This window comes from Microcaecilia unicolor, chromosome 10 (genome assembly GCF_901765095.1).
Source record: "Microcaecilia unicolor chromosome 10, aMicUni1.1, whole genome shotgun sequence".
In the NCBI taxonomy this organism is placed as follows: Eukaryota; Metazoa; Chordata; class Amphibia; order Gymnophiona; family Siphonopidae; genus Microcaecilia; species Microcaecilia unicolor.
In genome coordinates this window covers 130,754,070-130,774,105 of record NC_044040.1, presented here as the reverse complement: position 1 = coordinate 130,774,105, position 20,036 = coordinate 130,754,070, and the positions used below count along the sequence as shown (strand labels likewise).

At 40.4% G+C, this 20,036-nt stretch overlaps 1 protein-coding gene across 1 annotated transcript in view; it reads left to right on the top strand.

Annotated features, from left to right (window-relative positions):
• Positions 1–19,790, top strand: part of LOC115479202 (alpha-1,4-N-acetylglucosaminyltransferase-like) — a 137,705-nt gene extending 117,915 nt beyond the window's left edge. Inside the window, exon 3 of the mRNA XM_030217021.1 lies at positions 17,857–19,790. Coding sequence (XP_030072881.1) covers positions 17,857–18,450 — 594 coding nt within the window. The 3' untranslated portion in view covers positions 18,451–19,790. The remainder of the gene's footprint in view (positions 1–17,856) is intronic.
• Positions 19,791–20,036: the final 246 nt, after the last annotated feature.

The window sequence follows — 20,036 nt, the reverse complement described above, 5'->3', positions numbered from 1 at the left end:
AGAGGGAAGGATGAGACTGGCTATAGAAATGCTAAGTAGTAGTAGTAGTAGACTGGGAGGGGTGATAAGTAGAGGGTGGATAGGACTGGGAGAAATGGGGCACAGCAGAGGGAAGGAGCAGGAGATGGATGGGAGGACAGGGCCCAGGGAGAGAGGAGAAATTGCTGGACATGGAGGGAAGGGTAGGGGAGAGAGAATTGCTGGGAATGGATGAATGGAGGGGGGCAGGGGAGAGAAGAGAATTGCTGGGTATGGAGGGGGGCAGGGGAGAGAAGAGAATTGCTGGGTATGGATGGATGGAGGGGATGGGAGAGAAGAGAATTGCTGGGTATGGATGGAGGGGAGAGGAGAGTTGCTGGACATGGGTGGATGGAGCGGAGGGAAGAGGAGAGAGGAAGGTTGCTGGACATGGGTGGATGGAGGGAAGGGCGGGAGAGAGGAGGGTTGCTGGACATGGATGGAGGGAAGGGCGGGAGAGAGGAGGGTTGCTGGACATGGATGGAGGATATGGAAGGAGATAAGATGAGGGAAAAGGAAGAGGAGAAAATCTGCACAAGGATGAAGAAAATAGGCAGAAGCTGGATCCACTGGACAGTCAAGTCTGCGGAGGACCCAGCTTTTACTTATGGATATAGAGCAAGAAATGAAGAAGAAAGGAGGAAAGTAAAGAAATAAATGGAAAGGAAGCCCTGGAAATGAAGTTAAGAGGACAGATAGCAGCAGAATCGGATACTGGGCCAGCACGATCAGAAAAACAAAGTCACCAGACAACAAAGGTAGAAAAAAATCATTTTATTTTCATTATAGTGTTTGGAATATGTCAACATTAAAAGTTTATATTTATTTACTTATTTATGGCATTTTATCCCACATTAAACATGAATTAGATTGGAACCTGGGATCATTTAATGTTTTTTTTTTTCCTGGAGAGAGTAATGCATTGCCTCCCCTCCCCCAGGCTCTCTCCCCGGCTATAGCCAGCTCTGCAATTTTGAGGGGAGGTGGACGGGGGTGGACGGGAGGGGGGGGGCGCAGAGGTGGACCGGGGAGAGAGCCTGTTGTTAAACATTTACCAGCACACCACTGTCTAGTGCCCACCCTTCCAACCTGTTGGCCCACCCAAAAATTGACTTCTGCCTACGCCACTGATTGAGGGTATGGATAAGGGGTTTGGTAGTGTGTTCAGAAACAAAGGGACAAATTTTGGTGATGTTATAGAGAAAGAAACAACAGTTTTTTGCAGTCTGTTGGATATGTGCAATGAAAGAGAGAGAGGAGTCAAAGATGATCCCAAGATTACAAACTGACAAAACATGGAGGATGAGAGACATATCTGCACTGGGATTTATACCTCCTACCTAGGACATCTAGATTTCAGAAAAATGCCTCTACTGAAGCAAAGCTGCACTGGAAGATATTAGAAGAGGTTGCCCTAGATATTAAATAGTGAGCCATGTCCAGGTACCAGCACTGAATATCCTGCTCTCACCGGACACGTGCTGGCCAGAAATAGTTTTTCCGGTCCCAGCCAATAATCAGCTGGGACCTGCATGAGGATTTTTCATGCTCCCTCCTTCTCTCCAATGAATACAGTCCCCCCTCCCACTCCCACCAACTCCAAAGGATCTCCCTATATGCCTGAAACCATCCCTTACCCCTCACCCTGCAAAATGCCCCCTCAACCATCCCCCATGTTCCAAAAGGCCCTCCCCTGACCTACCATGCCTGGTGCTCTAGACGTCTTCAGGGTAGGAGTGAACCCCACTTGTTCCTGCCCTTAGTGGCTCCAGATTAAATATGACTGCCATGAACTCTAGGAGAAGTCTTGCAATACTCCACTAAGGGTCAGCCTCTAGTAGTAGTACCATGAGACTAATGCTAGAGATCTCAGTAGCCATTTTTACTCCAGATCTGCTAGGGGCAGGAGTGAGTGGTGTTTGCTCCTGCCCTAGTGACCACTAAACCACCAAGCTTAGCATAGGAGGCCCAGGGAGGGGGCCCTTTTGGGCCTTTTGTAGGGGGAGTGGGAGGGAGGATCAGAATTTATGAAGGGGGTTTGGGAAGGCGGGAAGATCAGATGTAGGCCAGTACCTGGAAGTTATGAGGATGCCGGCTAATATTTAGTGCCGGCACCCACATAGCTAACTGGGCAAAGTTATGACTGCTATGTATGCAGCTTGGACTGCCTGTTAGTTATGTGGGCACCAACACTGAACACTGCCAGCACCTACATAACTCCTGGCAACTCCCCAACTCTAACCCTGGACCCCCCCCTCCCCCCCCCCCCCCCCCCACACACACAAACACACATTTTTCTGCTTCTCCTGCCCTCTTATACCACGCTGAATATCAACACTCATACATTTAGTTTAGGCCTTATGAGCTAAGCTCTACAGTCCTGCTTTAGTCTCAGAATCTTGCTGTGATCTGAAGGAAGTCATTTTCTCTGCTATTGGCTCAAATAGTGCACTGCAGATTATAAGTTCTTTAGTCAAGCTTCTTTATCTCCTTTGTAATTTGTTATATGCTGCCTATAGGCCTGATTTTGTAATATTTAATACCCTATATAGACACATCAGGAGAGATGTTCTGTCACCAACAGAGTGTCTTACAATGTTCTAACATGCAGTTAAACCAGTATTTAACACCACTAGATAGACTCAAACTCTTCGTCCAATTTTTCTTTAATGCAGTTAATCAAAAACAAGAAAAAACAAAACTTGCCATTGAGATGTACTGGAATAAGAGCTGCTGCCAGGTGTGCGGATGTTATAATGCCGTTGTATCGCTCCATGGTGCGACCGCACCTGGAGTATTGTGTTCAGTACTGGTCTCCGTATCTCAAAAAAGATGTAGTAGAATTGGAAAAGGTACAGCGAAGGGCGACGAAAATGATAGTGGGGATGGGACGACTTTCCTATGAAGAGAGGCTGAGAAGGCTAGGGCTTTTCAGCTTGGAGAAGAGACGGCTGAGGGGAGATATGATAGAAGTGTATAAAATAATGAGTGGAATGGATCGGGTGGATGTGAAGCGACTGTTCACGCTATCCAAAAATACTAGGACTAGAGGGCATGAGTTGAAGCTACAGTGTGGTAAATTTAAAACGAATCGGAGAAAATTTTTCTTCACCCAACGTGTAATTAGACTCTGGAATTCGTTGCCGGAGAACGTGGTACGAGCGGTTAGCTTGACGGAGTTTAAAAAGGGGTTAGATAGATTCCTAAAGGACAAGTCCATAGACCGCTATTAAATGGACTTGGAAAAATTCCGCATTTTTAGGTATAACTTGTCTGGAATGTTTTTACGTTTGGGGAGCGTGCCAGGTGCCCTTGACCTGGATTGGCCACTGTCGGTGACAGGATGCTGGGCTAGATGGACCTTTGGTCTTTCCCAGTATGGCACTACTTATGTACTTATGTACTTATGCCTTATGCAAACTAAGAGTCTATTCTTAACCAGCCCTTTCCAGGCAAGAGAGACTGGGAAATCAGCTACACACTTGTAAATAAGTATTGTATGGTAAACATTCAGGGCCAGATGCACTAAACCTAACGAGCCAATAATGAGGAAGTAGTAAACCCTGGCATGCACTAAAAGCCATTTTACGACGGCGGTAGCAGCTAACGAAAATGGAGTGCTGATGAGCAAATTGTGTAGTAACCCTATTGTAATGAGATGCACTAAGCTTTTCCGATTGCCTTAATGCTGGAAACTCTAACGAGAGGTCTGTACCTCTTGTTGAGGCTGCGTGGGATGGAAAACTGATTAAAAAACCCGCTATAAAAGTCATTCCCCCCCCCCCCCCCCGCCGCAATAATAAAAACAAAAGTGCAGTTGAGGCCGGCCATCGAAAAAAAGCCGTCCATTTTTGCCGCCATTCACCTCTGCGTTAATAAAAACAAAAGTGCAGTTGAGGCCGACCATCGAAAAAAGTCGTCCATTTTTGCCGCCATTCACCTCCGCATTAATAAAAACAAAAGTGCAGTTGAGGCCGACCATCGAAAAAAGCCGTCCGTTTTCGCCGTCATTCACCTCCCAAATAATAAAAAACGTCTTTTTTGGCCGTGCTTCACTCAGCTGAGAGACCTGGAAGTCTCTGAGCCAATTACAGCGCTGTGATTGGCTCAGAGACTTCCAGGTCTCTCACCTGAGTGAAGCACGGTCAAAATAGACATTTTTTATTATTGAGGGGGTGAATGACGGCGAAAACAGACGGCTTTTTTCGATGGCCGACCTCAACTGCACTTTTGTTTTTATTCTTGCAGTGGGGGGTGAGCGGTGCGGCGTCTTCGGGCAGCACAGGGAGGCGTATTTGGCATGCGCAGAGCAGCCAGCATAACGCTTTGCTGCTCTGCGCATGCTTGACCGGCCGATTCTCCGACTGTTTTAAGAAGGAATAGAGAATGCAAGTGAGCTACAATGAGTAGCTCATTTGCATTCCCTTTCCTTGATGCATAGCCGTTCCCTACCGATTCGCTATGGAATTCGGTACGGAACGGCTCTAACGACGACTTTAGTGCATCTTGGCCTCAGTGGCTTCACAAGGACTAGGAAAGCTGAGAAGTCAGAACACATCATAAGCAGCTTCTGCTCAGGAAAACATGCTCCTTTTTTCTAAGACATAATGGAAAGGTAGAACAGAGTCCTCATCTAGCATGCTTGCTTGGAGACAAGGCAAGTCAATAAAGAAAGCCCTTTAGACAATGGAATCAGATCATTTGTGCTTAGAAATGGCCAATTACCTAAGAACTATAAAACTAGAAGAACTTGTAGTCCATGCAAATGGGGGCAGAATAGTAAAAGGATCTTAGTAAATCAGACCCTAAGTTTGAAATGCATTATAAAGAAAGAAGAATCATGAACAGTGTCACAAATGTGTCAATGAGAAGGGTGCTACCACATGGCTATCTGAGCTTGCAATTTTCAGATGCCATTTCAACTGATGTTTTGTTGGGACCACCAAATGAAGGCTTAGTATCTGTCAACAGTTTTTTTGTAGCCCTACCAAATGATTCCAACACCATAACAACTTCTGCCAGCAAGGAGTCATCAGTTGTGCATAATTTGGTCAGGAACTGCTTGTTTGCACCTGGTTCAATGGGAATTGCATGCAACTCCTACATATTCTCCTCCGTAGATTTCAATGTCAGTAGAATGCTGTTCCACTGAGTTGACATGCACTGCTTGAGCATTTTCTTCAGTGAATGGTTGATTTTCATTTGCTTAGAGAGGGTAACCACCTCCTTGTATAATGATATAAGCTCACTTACCTGAATGGGGAGGTCATTCGGATCAACTTCAGTTTTTGATGACTACAGTCCATGAGAGAGTGCAAGATTGAAATTATGACCTGTGCAATCTATCTCATAAGAAATGTAAGCAACACTTTGGTCTTGAAAAAGACCTTTGTTATGAAAAACTCTGCCGATTCTTGTTTGTGTAAAGATGGCGTGGCATATGAGATAGATTTCTTACCATTGGATATTTTCAAGTGAAGGATTTTCCATAAAGACTCTTAAAGTAGACCTTTGGCTGAAACACAGTGCTCTATCAAGTCTCCAAGCAATAAACCTCTTTCAAGCTTTTGAAGTTTCCTCATCTGTTCCTGGATCACGTGATCTATTTCCCACTGTTTGCGTGTTTCACCTATCTTCAAGCCACAACTAATCTACATAGACCCCAACATCCCTGCTGCTCCCTCATCAAAAAACAAGGCTGCCCAGAGATTATTTAGGCCTACCTGACCCACTCATTCTCCTCTGCAAGCAGAAGAGCTTCTTTAGCTCCTCCTGTCTTGCCCATTATTGTCAAAATCATTACAGCTCCATGCTTCCTCATGCTTTGTCCACATATAAGTCAGAATGTGAAGCAGGCACCTATTGCACAAGACAGCAGCAGGAGGTAAGTACCTCTCCTCCTGACAAGAGGGAGAGGTAGTTCAGTGAGGCTTGGCCCTAGGGAGGTTTGAGGGGTAGGTCACTGTTAAAGACAACCCAAACTTAGATTATGAACCTTAGGCAGATAGGCAGGGCAAAGTTAGAAACAGATGCAAAAGTTACAGTATATCTATTCAACATTCGCTTCCAGGCAAAAATCATTTTTTAAAAAGCATTGCCAAATACTGCAGGATAGAATCAAGATAAAGATAGCACTGCCACCCATCTGAGGTCATCCTGGAGGATGGTGTTCCTCTCTGAAGTTTCAAAGACTTGTGTATGGGGGGGGGATATGGAGGCAGGGGGCTCCCCATTAAACTCAATAATATGGCCACACACTAATATATTGTTAGGACTTAAAGGAATTCCTACTGCCTCTGTAGCAGCAGCATAATTGTCTGTCTTATCCACCCTTTCCAATGATCCTGCATATAATATTAAAAACTATTTTAAAAAATAGAAAATAGCCTAAATCTATTTTATTAGTGTTGCCACCTCACCTTGGTCAACCAAATATACTTGTTTCATCCTCCTCCTCCCCCTTGTTGCACGCAGGGCATTATAATTGTAATTTTCTTAGGGCAATCAATGAGACAATCAAACATATACATTCATATATGCAGTGATGAAAAACCACAACTAGATCAACTCAACCTGTTTGACTGACCTGGAGGAGGTGGCAATCCTATCTTTCATCTGCCTGTCCCTTATCATCTTGAAGCTGGCCGACCCTAGTCTGTGGCTGTCTCATCTTCTCTTGAATGTCAGGCTTCTTCCCTGGAAGCACTGGGTTTGTGAGCCCTTGGACCACTACCGTGGAGTGGCAGTGGCAGGCAAGGTCACCTTCAAAGCAGAGACGAGGCAAGGCTGGACTGGAACCCCAGACTGGAGTTCTGCACTAGAATACACAGGACTGGAATGCACCGGACGGGTGCGCACTGGACTGGTATACACTGGAGTGGAGCCCACTGGACTGGAACACACGGGACCAGAACCCGCTGGACAGGAACACACTGGACCTAGGCTTCACCTACGCTTAGCCACCGTTCCCCGAGGGTTGAGCCCTCAGGTTCGGGCAGCCGGCAGGGCTTACAGGAAAACCGGAACTAGCAAGCAGGAACAACAGGAATCAGGATACAGAAGTGCCCCCAGGCACCTAGGCGAAAGCAAGGCAGACAGGCAGGGAATGTCCGGGTTCCAGCAATAGTCAGGTCTGGCCACAGGCAGAGAATATCTGGGTTCAGGCAGTAGTCGGGTCAGGCAGCAGGTAGCAAGTATTGGGGTTCAGGCAGTAGTCGGGTCAGGCAGCAGGCAGCAAGTATCGGGGTACAGGCAGCAGGCAGAGAGTAGTCAGATACAGGCAAAGGTCAGGTCAAGTAGCAAGACTAAGGCTGGAGCTCCAGTAGCAAGGAGTACTGGCAGCGGACAGGACTAGGGCTGAAGCTCCAGAAGCAAAGGAAAACACACACAGGAAAACCAGAAAGCTAAACACAAGAAAACTAGTAAAGCTGTACACAAGCTAACAAGAAAGCTATGCCCAAGCTAACTGGTCACAAGCTAGAAACTCAAACTAAGCAAAACACAGGAGAACTAATAAAGCTGTACAGAAGCTAACAAGCAAAGCTAAGCCCAAGCTAACTAGTCACACGCTAGGAACTCACACAACACAACACACAGGAGAACTAGTAAAGCTGTACACAAGCCAACAAGAAAAGCTATGCCCAAGCTACTAGTAACAAGCTAGAAACTCACACTGAACTGGACAAGGTAGCAGTGCACAGAGCACTCTAACATACCAGGGACCTTAGACGATGCAAAGGCTGCAGTCTCTAAGTGATTAATAAAGCCCTTCAACACCTGAGGAGCAGCTGCAGCCATCAGTAAGCAACTACGGAGGCTGTCCAGGCACAAACAAGAGAGACAAGTCTGGCAGCCTGGAAGAACCGGACCGGACTGGGCTAAAGTCTGGAACGGGTAGGAACAGCAAGACAAACTATGGCAGCCACTGGCTCTGGCCACCAGCGGGTGAGAGGGGCACAAACCAAGGAGCAGGCAGAGCGCACACAGAACACAGAGAGACTTGGAATACCTAGGTGCAGCACAGAGGAGCAAACAGAGCCAGGCTGGAGACAGAGGTAGAGCTAACTCAGGCAGCACCCCCAGGTGCAGTAGAGTGGAGTAATTAGAGCCATGCTGGAAGCAGCCAGCACACAGAAGGAAAACTATTCCAGAAAGGATAGGCAGAAGCCAGCTTAGAAGCTGACCCCCAGAAATAAGGTAAGTCTGAGGGTGGTCACGGCTACAGACGTGACATTGAAGCCCTAGTCTGTAGCCATCTATCACCCTCTCCCAGGATCTGCCCAGCTTTTTACACTGTAAGCTGTTCAGATGGGGACTTACCATACCTGAAAACTTATTAGCATTGTAAGGCTCTACATATCTCCAGCAACACCATAAAAATGATAGTTATTAAGTCTCTCTATCATCATCTGTTAGCTTTTGTCATCCAGTGGAAAGAGAAAAATTAGAAGCTTTTGCCTTCTTTATAACTTTATACATCTAGAAAGAAGGTTTCTAATGAGCTGCACTGGGACAAAATATTATCTTGGGAGTCCAAAAATCTTTCTCTGTCCCTTATAGATAATTGGGCTAAGGTCAGCTTTGAAGTGTTAGATGAATTAGCTCCTTTAGAAACTAAGACAAAGCCCCAAAAGAAATCAGATCCCTGGTTTGAGGATATGTTACTTCAACAAAAGCACTTGTGTAGATGTCTAGAAATGGCAGAAAGATTGTTGGCCCAAGTGCAATTCTGATTGGAGATGTGAAATAGCTAACTATAAGATCTTAATAAGGGAGAAAAAGAAAATCTATTACTCCAAGGAATCTGGGGCTAATATATTAGATTCTAAAAAGTTGTTTAATTTGGTTAATGTGTTTCTCAATTTCATCAATATTTGAGCAAAGAACCAGCAGTAACTGAGCATTATCGAGCATATAATGAAGAAATACCAGTTGATAGAACTTGGCAAGACTTTGCTTTTTCATCTATGGAAGAAGTTAGTACAGCTTTCAAAAAATATAGTTCCACTTTTTGTGCTTTGGATAACTGTCCTACTAACATGTGAAGGCTGCCTTTTATTTATTTATTCTTTTGCTGAGTCTGAATACCTGGATTTCAGATTTGTTAAATCATAGAGTTTTCCTTCTTCAAGAGGGTGAAATCATTCTAATGCCTATCCTAAAAAATCCTAAATTGGGGTTACATGAAGTTTCGAATTATAGGCCAGTGGCTTCCATACTGTTATTTTTATATTACATATATTTATATTTTATGTTATAATAATATTAACCTCTCTCACAAAATGTTAATATATCAACCTAACCTTTTATTGTACTTCTGTATTATGTACTAGACTTCTACAAATCTAAATTTTGTAACCGCCTTTTTAACAATATGTATGCCACATTGAACCTGCCATACGGTGGGAAAATTGAAGGGGAGAAATGAAAAAATAGACTTTTACTTCAGCAGATTTAGCCCATACGCAGCAGAGCTTTAGAAGTGTTAACTCCCTTTGTTTTGTTCTCTCTCTCTCTCTCTCTCTCTTTCACACAGACTCTTGAATAAAAGATTCAATTACTCTCTCTTCTTTGACTTCCAAACAAAAATGATGTTTACTTACAGTTTCTTCAGATAACTATTTACATCATACTTGCAGTAGACATGGTAAAACTACTGAATACAAAATTCTGTCAGTTGGTTATCATACAGCTTGAAGAGAGATTGCTAACACCATCTTATGCTGACACAGACTGACTCACTCACAGAGCAACTAGAGTGACTCAGACACACCCACAAGACATTACACTATATCCAATGACATCATAGCTCATAGAATTGTTGACAGTTAATGCATGCAGCACTTGTCTTTCACATATTCCTACATACCCCTTCACATGCATTATTGTCCAACAATTCAATTCTTATATATTTATTTATATACATACAGTCCTAGCTTTTCTCGTAGATTTTCAAAATTTCTTACAGCTAGCGGTTTCGTCAAGATATCAGCAATCATTTGGTCAGTTTGTTTATATTGCAAACTTATTACTCCTTGCCTTGACAATTCTCTGACATTATGGAATTTTGTTGCAATATGTTTTGTTCTAGACTGTACCCTGTCATTTATTGACAACCTTATACAGCTTTGATTGTCTTCAAAAATCTGTATCGGTCTCTGCTGTTCTATACCAAAATCTGTACACAGTTTTTCTATCCACATTAGTTCACGACATGCTTCAGACACAGCAACATATTCTGCTTCTGTGGATGATAAACTTACAATGGTTTGTTTATGACTTGCCCATGAAATAGATGTTTTTCCATACATAAACACATACCCACTTGTGGATTTGTAATCTGAATGATCTCCAGCCCAATCAGAATCACAGTAACAAATCAATTTCTGATTACTATTTACCGGAATCACCAATTTACAGTCAATTGTACCTTTCAAATATCTTACCACTCTTTTTACAGCAGTCCATTCAGTCTTAGTAGGCTTGTTCACTCTTCTACTTAAAATTCCTACAGCATTAGCTATATCAACTCTGTAAGTGGTAGTTAGATACAAAAGTTTTCCTATTGCAGATCTGTATAGAATGTTATCTGGTAATGGTTCCCTTTCAGTTTCATCCCTCTGAAAATCTGTAGTCATAGGTGAACCTACTGAGTGTGCTTCCTGCATACCCATACTTTCAATAAGATCATTAATCTTTTGTTTCTGACTTATTAAATAAGAACCATCTTTCTGTTTTTCAATATTCATACCTAAATAGTATGACACATTTCCAAGTTCAGTTATTTCAACATTCTGATTTAAACACTTTACAATGTCTTTATACTCTTTTTCACTTTCACTTGCTATAAGCAAATCATCTACAAATGCTAAAATGTACACACAATGACCTTCCTTTTGTCTAGTATACAAGCATTTATCTGCTTCTCCTTGCTTAAAATCTAAATCAGTTAACATTTCATGCATTTTCTCATTCCAGCATTATGCACTTTGCTTTAAACCATATAAACCTTTGTTCAGTTTACACACTAAATGACTGTTATTTGTATCTATGAAACCTTCTGGTTGTTTCATATACAAGTCTTCAGATATATCTCCATGAAGAATTGCTGTTTTAACATCTATGTGTTTCACTTGCATTTTCTTTGATGCAGCTATGCTTAGGAGAGTTCTGATTGTTGTGTGTTTCACTACTGGTGCAAATACTTCATCATAATCTTCACCATATTTTTGAAGATAACCTTTTGCTACCAGTCTGGCTTTATATCTTTCTACTTGTCCTTGTGCATTTCTTTTCAACTTAAATACCCACTTGCATCCTATGGCCTTTTTGCCATGGGGTAATTCAGTTAAGTTCCATGTTTTGTTTTTATGCAACGCATCGATTTAATCTTGTGCAGCTTTTTTCCATTCTTCTGCTTCTTTTTCAGACATTTGATCAATTTCATCCCAAGTTAAAGGTTCTTGTGCATCATCAGACGTTGTTAAATAAGATAGTCTTTGGGGTGGATTACCTCGATTTTCTCTGGATGAGCGTCTGACATTTTGTTGGTCTGACCTCTCCGTGTCATCTGAGATCGAGATTCTATCTCCAATCATTTCCCCTTCATCAGTGGTAGTGTCTTCAGTATAAACACTTTCTGTATCTACTTCATTTTCCTGTTCCTCATTAGAATCAGAAAAATTATTATCAGACAATTCTGGTATGTTAGTGTTTATAATCACCGGGATATTGATTATTGGTTTCTTTCATATTCTGGATGATAAGGTTCATTTTGAATTTTCCAGTCTTTATCAATTTTTTTATTTTCATCAAAATATGTGATGTGTTTTACACCAACAAATCCAGAGTTTAGATTCAGAATTCTATAACCTTTGTGACCTGAATCATAGCCCACTAGAATTCCTTTTTCTGTTGTGGAATCCAGCTTATGTCTCTTCTGTTTCGGCACATGAGCATATGCTGTACTTCCAAATATTCTTATATGTGACAGATTTGGTTTTTTACTATGCCACATTTCATGTGGGGTGCGATCAGTCCCTTTTGTAGGTAGTCTGTTCTGTAGGTATACTGCTGTGAGAATTGCTTCTCCCCATAATCTCTTTGGAAGATTACTATCAGATAGCATACATCTTGTCATTTCTACAAGCGATCTGAACTTTCTTTCAGCTACAGAATTTTGTTCTGGTGTATATGCAACTGTCTTTATGTGCTGAATACCTTCTTGTTCTAGAAATGTTTGTATGGTATGTGAAGTAAACTCACCACCGTTGTCAGTCTGTAGAATCTTTGGTTTTTTATCAAATTTATTGCTTACCAAGGCTATAAACTTCTTTAACATATCAGCAACTTGATTCTTTTCTTTTAATAGATAGGCCATACAGTATCTAGAGAAATCATCCACAAATATTAATGCATATTTGTTATTCCCTAGTGATGGAATATTAAATGGTCCACATAAGTCACTATGTATCAAGTCCAGTATTTTACTACTTCTTTTTCCTTTATATGATGGAAATGAGGGTCTTACCCCCTTTTGAGTAATACAATCTATGCATTTTTCCATCTTACCATTACTGGCACTTATTTTTATGCCTGTTGCAAGTTGCTTACTTTGCAGCTCCAAGATCACCTTTGGATCTCTGTGTCCCATTCGACGATGCCAGGTCTCAAGATTACATTCTGTATTCTTCTTTGTTTTTATAAGATGTGATGATTCACCTGTAATGTTTAACTTATAGGCATTGTTATTCATATAACCTTCAGCATAAATTTCATTACCATCAGAAATTGTACATTTACTATTTTCAAAATGAATTGAAAAACCTTTCTTGTCTAATGCTGATACACTGAGCATATTACAAACTGCTCATGGAACATATAAGACATCTTTTACAAGAGTTTTTTTTACTCCATCTGATACTATGCATTTTAAATGTCCATTTCCTTTTGCTTTGATCATTGTTGAGCCAGCATTTACTGTGTGAAGACTACCATCTTCTGGTCTCATATCTGTGAAAAATTCTTTATTATTGGTTATATGTTTTGTGCTGCCAGAATCTAATATCCAACTATTTTTATCTGAAGTGTTCTTCATTATATTAAAAGATTTTTCTGTCATTATACAGCTCTTATTCTTACTGTTGTCATGGTCATAATTTTTTCTTTGACCATGCTTATTCTCCATTGGCTTAAATGAGCTAGAAGGGGTGTGATTTTTCTTGTTACAGTATTTTGATACATGTCCCTCTTTACCACATGAATAGCAAATCAGCTTGTTTCTGGGCAGGCTTTTTTCATTATAGCTCCGCCTCCTACTATGCATCGCTGAGAAAAATGTTTCATTCTGGTTAATCTCTCTTGGTGAACAGATCTCCTCTGTTATAATACATTCTTGTCTAAGCTTAGAGACAGCCTGTTCAAAAGATTGTCCCTCAATTGCTTCATTCACTGTCCTGAATACTTCAAAACTTTTAGACAGAGATGTAAACATAAAAGCTCTCTTTAAAGCATCGCAGATAGGTATACCCGATAATTCTAGCTTCTTAAATAATGACATTAAATGTGTTATATGATCATTACACTTTTTCTTGTCATTCAACTTCAATTGAATTATTTCTGATAACCATATAGGCTGTTGTTTTGTATACGAAGTACCATACATGGTTTTCAATTTTTGCAATATTTCTTTTGAGGTGTCTCCATCAATCAATATTGCCTGTTTCTCTGTCAGAGCTTCATATAGCATACTTCTGACATAACAGTCTGCAGTATTCCATTCTTCAAAATTGTCAGCATTTCTTACTTGATCCAAACATATATTTCGCTTCTTTGCTTCAATAATACATTTAAATCTCATCTCCCACTGAATATAGTTATATTCATTCAGTTGGGGCACTTTGAGAGAACATAGTAATGGTGCAGCTGCCATCTTGTCTTTTGTGTGGAGAGATAAAAAAAATTTTTCTTAATGTTTTCTTTTTTTTTTATTTTAGTGGTCTGGGCCCATAACCCAATATGATGGGGAGAAATGAAAAAATAGACTTTTACTTCAGCAGATTTAGCCCATACGCAGCAGAGCTTTAGAAGTGTTAACTCCCATTGTTTTGTTCTCTCTCTCTCTCTCTTTCACACAGACTCTTGAATAAAAGATTCAATTACTCTCTCTTCTTTAACTTCCAAACAAAAATGATGTTTACTTACAGTTTCTTCAGATAACTATTTACATCATACTTGCAGTAGACATGGTAAAACTACTGAATACAAAATTCTGTCAGTTGGTTATCATACAGCTTGAAGAGAGATTGCTAACACCATCTTATGCTGACACAGACTGACTCACTCACAGAGCAACTAGAGTGACTCAGACACACCCACAACACATTACACTATATCCAATGACATCATAGCTCATAGAATTGTTGACAGTTAATGCATGCAGCACTTGTCTTTCACATATTCCTACAAAAATGTGGGATACAAATGCAACAAATAAATAAATAAATAAATTTACTAAAATTATGGAGGGCATAGCTTAGTGACTACTCAATTACATTCATACTTTGTGAAATTTGATTTGTTGCATTATTGCCAATCAGGATTCTGTAGACAGTTCAGTACTGAAACTGTGATGGGCATGTTATAGGATGAAGGAAGTTCTGTATTGAGTTGAGGGCACAGGGCAATTATATTACAATTTGATTTGTCCTGTGCCTTCGACTTGGTTGACCATGAGGCATATTTTCAAAGCACTTAGCCTTCCAAAGTTCCATAGGTTTCTATGGAACTTTGGAAGGCTAAGTGCTTTGAAAATATGCCTCTATGATATATTGCTTTCTATTCTTAGTTCCTTCAGAATCTTAGCTAATACCCTATGCAGTCTATTAAAATGTTCTATTATGTATTGTGTTGACATTTTAAGTAGTATAGTATGCTATACGTTTTATTGTTATTTGAATATTTTTACTGCTGTAATTGCCTATTGCTCATGTTTGATTTATTCTTACTGTACACCGGCTTGAGTCAATTCTTTCAAAAAGGTGGTAGGGTCTTAAACTGGTTTAAAAGTTTCTCAACGTCTCATTCCTATAGTGTCAGGTTCAAAGACACCCAATCTTCCTTTTGGAGGTCAGATTGTGGAGTTCTGCAGGGGTTCCCTCTATACCCATAATTGTGTTACGGTCGTGACTATATTCCATGCTGGACTTGCTTTGGGGTTCCTCCTGCCAAGCCAAGTCGGTTTGTAAATCCTGAAGCCTGTGAGAAAATCCTGAAATCCGTTCCAGGCTAGTCCATTCCGGGATCCTGCTCCAGCCAAGCCATGCTCTGCTGTTGCTGCTGCCAAGCCCCACCCTTACTGATGACCTCATCGGTAGTGCCTTCATTAAGCATCTGGGACCTTTCAGGCCTTGCCTTTGCATCAGAGGTCGTCTGATGAGCTTCTCGTGTTGTTGCAGTGCTACCCTGTTACTTCTTATCCTGCCTTTGACCCTGCTCGGTTCCTGGTATATGCTACTGTTCGCTGCCTGCCTTTGACCCTGTCTGGTTTCTGGAGTATTCTACTGTCTGCTGCCTGCCCAAGACTCTGCTAGTTCCTGGTTTATTCTTCTGTCTGCTGCCTGCCCAAGACCCTGCTTGACTCCTGATTTGCTATTGATTGCCGCCAGCCTATAGTCTCTGTTTGGTTCCTGGTTTCCCTGCTGCCTTGCTGCTTGTTTGGGTGGTTCTCCTGCCGCTGCCGGTTATCAGTAGCGGCCCAAGGGCTCACAAACCCAGGTTCTGCCTTGAAAGCCCGACAAATTGTTTAATGTTCTGATAAGTTCTCTGGGTTTCTTTTTAAATGATGCTGGGTATAAAATATTCAGTTGTGCTAATGATATTATAGTATTTCTACCAATGCTTCAGTCTGTAGATAGAATATCAAAACAGATCTCAGATTGTATAACTTCATTGGAATCTTGGATTACTTCTCATCATTTAAAACTGAACACAGACAACCCCTGTTTACAAAGCCATGTGGCACTACCAACACATTGTATTCAAACTGAATGGGCTGTGTCGGCATTACCACATTGGCAGCCACTAGCACGTTTTTCTAAACAGAGGCCTTAATTTTTAATGATAGGGCAGACTACAGATATATGGAATGATAACATACTAAAGTTTAGTAATCCATATTTTAAATTCAGATCTAATTTGAAGATCTTAGGGGTATTAATATCAAATACACTGTCACCTGAGCTTCAAATAAATGCATTAGTTAGAAAAACTTTCCATCTAATGAAAAACTGCAGAAAATTAGAAATATATTAGAGCCTACTGCTTTCAAGTTAGTGGTTCAAAGTTTAATATTAGGACCATTAGACTACTGTAATATATTCAGGTTGCCCAAAGTTCCTTCTAAAAAAATTGCAGACAATTCAGAATATGGCAGCTAGGTTAATTTTCTAAGCACATCTCATTGAGCAAGTGACTCCCCTAGTTGGTAAAATTATATTGGTTGCCTGTGGAGGCGCATGTTCAATTCAAGTTGTGTGTTATAGTGTATAATATCTTATATGATAACCCTCCATCATATATTGGTTTCCCTAATTTTAACAGGATAGGTTTTTCTAGAAACCCTCTTTTACTTCAGTATTCAAGGGCTAACAATGTTCATTTGAAATTGCTTTTCTCTTTACTTTTGCCTCTTTGGCTGCTCATGTATAGAATCCCTTACCGATTCAGTTCAGGACACTGACTGGTTACTTATTATTTAGAAAATTCGTAAAGACTTTCCTATTTAAGAAATTTTGGGGATGCTAATGAGTTTTTAGGAATTAATATTAATTTTATTGTAATTCTCCATGACCTGCAATGGATCTCTTGTAATCTGCATAGAACTTTGAGGTGGTTGTGGACTATAAGATTAACTTTAAAGTAAAGTAAAAGTAAAACATCCTAGCCTGTAAACTCTTTGGGACAAGGACTTAATCTCACCACCAAACATTTCTTCCTTTCTTTTTCAACCCCCGCTCCCCCCCCCCCCCCACCTCCCACTCCAACATTGGCCTGCATCTCCCTCCTGCCCAAGATCTCCCATCCTCCAACTAATTGATCTTTAATACTCATTGATCACAACTTCCCTTTCCAGTAGTGGTTCTCAGGTCAGCCAAACACTTCCTTAGTCCCTCTTTCAAGGACTCTGCCTCAGCCCAGATAGACCCAAGCTCCTCAAACAGCAGCACCATCAGCAGCAGCTTCAGAACAACCTGCTCTTATGTGGCAGTGGCTTCCCCTTTTCAGCAGCTAGTTGGCATCCAGAAGCTGCAATATGCAGGCCCCAGGAACATAGCTGAAAACTTTTCAGTTATGGTCACCCTGAGATTTGGTGTGGAGAGGTGACCCACACACTTTTTCTCCCTGTATGTGGAGGAGGAGAGATCTCTGAATTTAAAGTAATATAATTTGTGGGGTGAGGAGTAGATAAGGGAGAGGGGAGATGAGGGGAAAGGAGATGGGAGGGGCAGGCAGGCAGCATGGAGAATTTTTGTTTTTAGTTTTGCCACAGTGCAAGTGCAACTGCAATTTTGTCTGGAAAAAAATGGTATGGAATCTATTTAAACTCCATTCTCAATTAAATATGATGTGGGAATTAAATTATAAATATTATCAAATCTTTTTGAAAATCGGCATTCTTGCATACATATTGTAATATACTTTATTAAACAATTTATTATGTTTAATCCATATTTATTAGAAAGTAAATGCATTTATTATATTGTATTTATATTTATTTAGTTGGATTTCATTCATATATTTTTTTAGTAATAACATTATTTTTGGTTCTCTATCCTGCAGATCAATATGTCTACAGAATGCTTATGGACTCTTATTAGCTCTCATGCTTTCAGGTTGGCTTTGATTTGGCGGTATGGTGGCATCTACTTTGACACCAATGTCATTTCTTTAAAACCTATCCCAGACAAGGAATTTGTGGTGTGTGCTTATAATCTGACTCATATCAGTAACAGGATATTTGGCTTCCCTCAAAATCACCAGTTTCTGTGGGACTGCATGGAAAACTTTGTGAAGAGCTACAAGGGGGCAGCATGGGGGAGTAAAGATCCCCAACTGATCACAAGGGTGCTGAAGAACTGGTGTGAGCTACCAAAGCTGAAAAATCAGGAGGACTCCAAGTGCCAGAATATTTCCTATCTACACCCAATAAGGTTCTTCCCAATTCCTTCTGGAAAACAGGAAAAATATTTCCAAACTTGGGACTCAAAAAACACTTTTGAAAATTCTTATGGCCTATATTTTTTTAATCACATGAGCCATAGGCATAAGCAGGTGGTTGTGGGAAATAACTCTCTAGGAGAACACCTGTACATCCAGTATTGTCCTAATACCTATGAAATCTTAGTGCAAAATAAGTGCAGATCTCTGCAATAAAGGTACATGATAGAGTGGGCTTTTATGTATTGGGATGGGACAACCTAAGGCTCACCTTTGTCACCACTGCTTTTTAATTTCTTTATGGCCTCATTGGGAAATATCAACCTGAATTCTGAAGAATTATTAATGTCTTATGCAGATGACATACTGATGCTGTTGTGTCCCCTGATCTGAATGATACTCTTAAAAGAATAGCTTTCTGTGTAAATAAGATTCAAACGTGGGCCTTGAATAATAAACCAAAACTTAATTCCAACAAGACTAAAGTCCTTTGGTTTAAAAATCCTGGGATTATTACTCCTAATGTGATTGAACTATCTTTCAGTAAGAGTTGAAGATAGGTCTAGGGTCCTAGGTAATGTTTTGGATACCTCTCTAATGTTTGAACCACAGGTGAACCAAGTCTGCAAGAATGTTTGCTTTTTGGGGTTTTTTTTTAAAGTTGTGTCAGCTGAGGGTCAGATCTTACTTTGCTCAGCTTTTACATTGTTAGTTCAGATGTTGATTTTGTCATCTTGTTGATTATTGTACTGTGCTATACTTTGACCTTTTGGTTAAATTTTTGAATGTAAACCGCTTTGATTTGTGTGCAAGGAAGGCGGTATATTAAACTTTAATAAATGATAAATTGCTGAAGAAACTTCAACTAAGTCAAAATACATCAGTTAGACTGATTTATGGGTTTAAAAAACTTGAAAGCGCCTTTCCAATATTGTGAGGCTTCATTGGTTTTCAGTTCAAGAAATAATTTTATTTAAGGTAGCCTGTTTAACATTCCAAGCCATTTATGGAACAGGGTCTGAATTAGTGACAAACTTAGTAAGCAACCCTCTTTTTAGATTTTCTTCTCATCTACAAAATCAACTTGCTCTCCGTTATTTAGTTGTTAAAGGAGTACAGTTTTCTAGGTTAGTAAATTCTCTTTTTTCTTGTTTAGCCATTTCTTTTTGAAACTCTTTTCCTTCAAGTACTAGAACAGAGTTAAGTTATTATGGGTTTTGAAGAAAACTCAAAACTTTTTTATTTGATAACTGATCATTTTTTATAGTTTTTAAGATGCTTATTTTGTTATGCTGTATTCATTTTGGCTTGTATGCTAATTTGAATTTTTATGTTGTAAACTGCTCTGAACCCACTTTGGGAATTTAGTGGTATGTAAGCAGTTTGAGTAACAAGGAGAATAAGGAGAAGCTGTTTGTAATTTCATCACTTGATTGGAGGAGAGGAGAAAACTATGGTAAATAGTTGGCCATCTGTATTGAAATGGTTGAAGCTGCACCCTCATCATTTAAAGGACAATAAAGGTTCTGGTTTTCAGCAAAAAAAATTCCCCAAAACTTGTGTAGTCTCCATCATTGTGTGAAGTGTGAAAGTCTAGCGCATAGCTTTCTCAGCCTCATAGGTATATCATAGTCCCGCCCTGGTCCTAACAAATAAATAATGCACCCCTGTTGTCCACCTGTCCTGGACATAAACTAGACGGCCACCTAGATCATCTCAAAGTGGGGGTTAGAAGAGCTATTGTTATGTTTGTAATGTTTTATAGCACTATTATATAAATTACTAGTAAAAAAGGCCCGTTT